The following is a 2,896-nucleotide window of genomic DNA, read 5'->3' on the forward strand; positions in this document are numbered from 1 at the left end:
ACAAGGAGATGAAGAAGAAGAAGATGGAGATGCGCTCAACCGCTTCACCACCGCCGTGCCGCCGCAATGCTCGATCGCACACACTCTCTCTCTCTCTCTTTGTCACGCATACACACACACACACACAAGGAGATGATGAAGAAGAAGATGGAGATGGAGCAAGAGCACTTTTCTCTTGCACAAATGAGAGAATGAGTGAATTTTAGGTTTAGTTGACTTTTATATGAGCTCTCCCCATTCACACTTGGACGCCCATGCTTAGCCAACTAATCCCTTGAATGTTCAAGTTAGAGTGCGCCTCTCATCGGCGATCACTCTTACCCTTTTCCTATTGGACCGACAAGCTCGGTACCTGACTCCACCAAATAAATAATACAGCATCCGTCTTAGGTGATAGGAATGTGAGTGAGGGTTAACAATAATAGATTTTGTGTTACCAATTTAATGAACTTTGTAGCAAAAATCCCTTGGAATAGTTCTCCAATGAGTTCTTTACCTTGGAGGACTCCCTAGAAATGTGCACCCAACCATAGGAGTCTAATGCTTATATAATTATGGCATGTCCGTACACACTTGGGATGGACGTGACCCAAGCATGCACTGTGCACGGCTGTACACCTTTATGACTGACTAGGCCTCCCAAAATCTTGAGTGGACTCCACCCCCAATCTGTGCATACATAGTGGGCTCTATGCACCTATCAGTGCATGCCATATGTGCTCCATGGTATTTATGCTATAGATTACGTGATAATTGGTGATGTGGAGAACCTTGGTTTCCTAGCCAGATTGCATCAAGCTCATCATCAAGATGTTAACCAACGCTCCCCATCAACGATCGTAGTCTGTGTAGGAAGCAAGTAATCGATGAGGGACGTTCATGGTGTCGACTAAGACTGGGTTCAGATCACACGGCGACGACTTCGGCTTCCATCTCAACCTTTCCCACCCCCTGTTCACATAGCTCAACGACAACATATATGTGGGAGCATCAAACAACGAAAAGCTGCAACAAATCTACACTGCTCAGGTTTGCGTGCAAGTTTCCACAACTTTTAGTTGTACGTGTGGATATATGTAGGTTTTTGCTACGGGAGCTTCTCACCTTCCGAGGGGGGAGGGTCGCCAATGGAAATGGTGGACGCGAAAACTCCTTCCATTTTTTGTAGCCACTCAAAACAACCCACGTTAGAGAGCTCTCATCTTCCGTCGGGCCGTTTGAACCCATCCTAATGCGCGACAAACGCAAGCATGTGCATACTACATCGACTCTCTCTCTCTCTCTCTCTCTCTCTCTCTCTCACACACACACACACACACACACACACACACCTAGAGGGTGCGTTGGACTATCTTTTTCAAGTATGGGGGGCCACTAGGAAGTTGGTTGGGAGTTCTCTTTAGGCACGTTCAGGCTCGAGTAGATTGTGGCAGCCTCGGCCCCTACGGCCTGCTCCATCCATCTCTCCACTAATCTTGTGTTGGCGGATCTCTCTCATGAGTCATGATGGCCTCTCTGTAAAGTGCAGACGCCACCACCACCATCACTTGCTGCTTCGGGGCTGGACCGCTAGAGGCAGAAACTCACCCTGCACTCACAATCACATCAACACATCAGGAAGCCGGCTCTGCCAATCCTGCATATTCAATGCTCTTTCCCTGCGCATCATTATCTGCCAGCGGTCCCCCCGCGAGCACATGCCTGTGCGCACGCACTCTCGTGCCCCCACATGAGAAATGACTCTGTTGGAATCAAACTGATCTGTGCTGAATACTCTATCCTGCCTTTTCCACTTCTCTCTTTACTCATCCCCTCTGCCATCCCTCATCCATAATTCTCAGCAGTCGCTGGATCGGCGATCACCTCCCCCATTGCTCTATCGTACCCATGCTTTGCTGCCATCAATTTAGCTCTTTATAACTTTCCATGGCATCTGCTGCTGTTGCTGATCCCCGCCCAATAACTCCACCAAATGTTCAAAGAGCCAACCAAACAGGTAATGCTTCAGAGGTGGAGCAGGCGAAATGCGAGTGCTGCGGCCTCACCGAAGAGTGCACTCCCGCATACATCTGGCAAGTTCGCGGGGTCCACTGCGGGAAATGGGTATGTGGGTTATGCGCAGAGGCGGTAAAGGAGGAGTTGGGCAGAGGGAATGAGGGCATAGAGGATGCTTTGAAAACTCACATGGGGGTGTGCATGCAATTCAATGGGATAGAGAGGAAAGCCAATCCGGTCATGGATATCGCTCTGGCAATGAAGAGGCTGCTGAGGAGGAGCGTCAATGGAGCCGAGTCCCCCCGCTCAACACCTTCTAGTCCTCGCCGTGGTGGCACAATTGCTCGCACTAACAGTTGCATGACCCTGTTCTCTAGAGGCAGAGGGCCATCATATCCTCTTTGATCATGATAGTCGTTCTAAAATTCAGCACAGAGAGAGGTATTTGCTCTTCTCTTTGCTTTGATCTCATGTTGTACTGTATACTTGCTCTGAGCTTGTAAATCTTTCTTTGGCATGACCTTGTTTTGGGATAAATTGTGTGGTTTCTATATGATCTCTTAATGAAGTTCTTCTTATTGAAAAGGCTGCGGCAATGATTTAAGTCGAAATATATATTGAGAGGGTAGCACTATTTGAGGAGTTTATGGTCGAACATCAAGTTCATGCTAATCCTGCAGATTGTCAATGTTATCATATCGTGAGGACAAGGGCATTTAGATCTTTAATTGTTGTCTTGTGCCCATGCTTATTGATTGTGAATACTTCAAAGTCAAACCTTTTTGTAGTTGCACAGTCATTGGACAAATTTTGGTTACTTTTTTGCTCTACTTTTTATCAAATTTCTTTGAGTTGTATCCATGAGATTTCAAGCTCCAATGCGTCAATTTTACAAAGTAAT

At 47.1% G+C, this 2,896-nt stretch overlaps 1 protein-coding gene across 1 annotated transcript; it reads left to right on the top strand.

Moving 5' to 3' along the window:
* The first annotated feature begins 1,397 nt into the window (after positions 1-1,397).
* LOC147449979 (uncharacterized) lies at positions 1,398-2,532 on the top strand. The gene has a single exon (XM_086522758.1). The coding sequence runs from the start codon at positions 1,927-1,929 to the stop codon at positions 2,398-2,400; it is 474 nt and encodes a 157-aa protein (XP_086378884.1). The 5' UTR covers positions 1,398-1,926; the 3' UTR covers positions 2,401-2,532.
* The last annotated feature ends 364 nt before the right edge of the window (positions 2,533-2,896 follow it).

Source organism: Adiantum capillus-veneris, chromosome 10 (assembly GCF_014529385.1).
Source record: "Adiantum capillus-veneris isolate H3 chromosome 10, ASM1452938v2, whole genome shotgun sequence".
In the NCBI taxonomy this organism is placed as follows: domain Eukaryota; kingdom Viridiplantae; phylum Streptophyta; class Polypodiopsida; order Polypodiales; family Pteridaceae; genus Adiantum; species Adiantum capillus-veneris.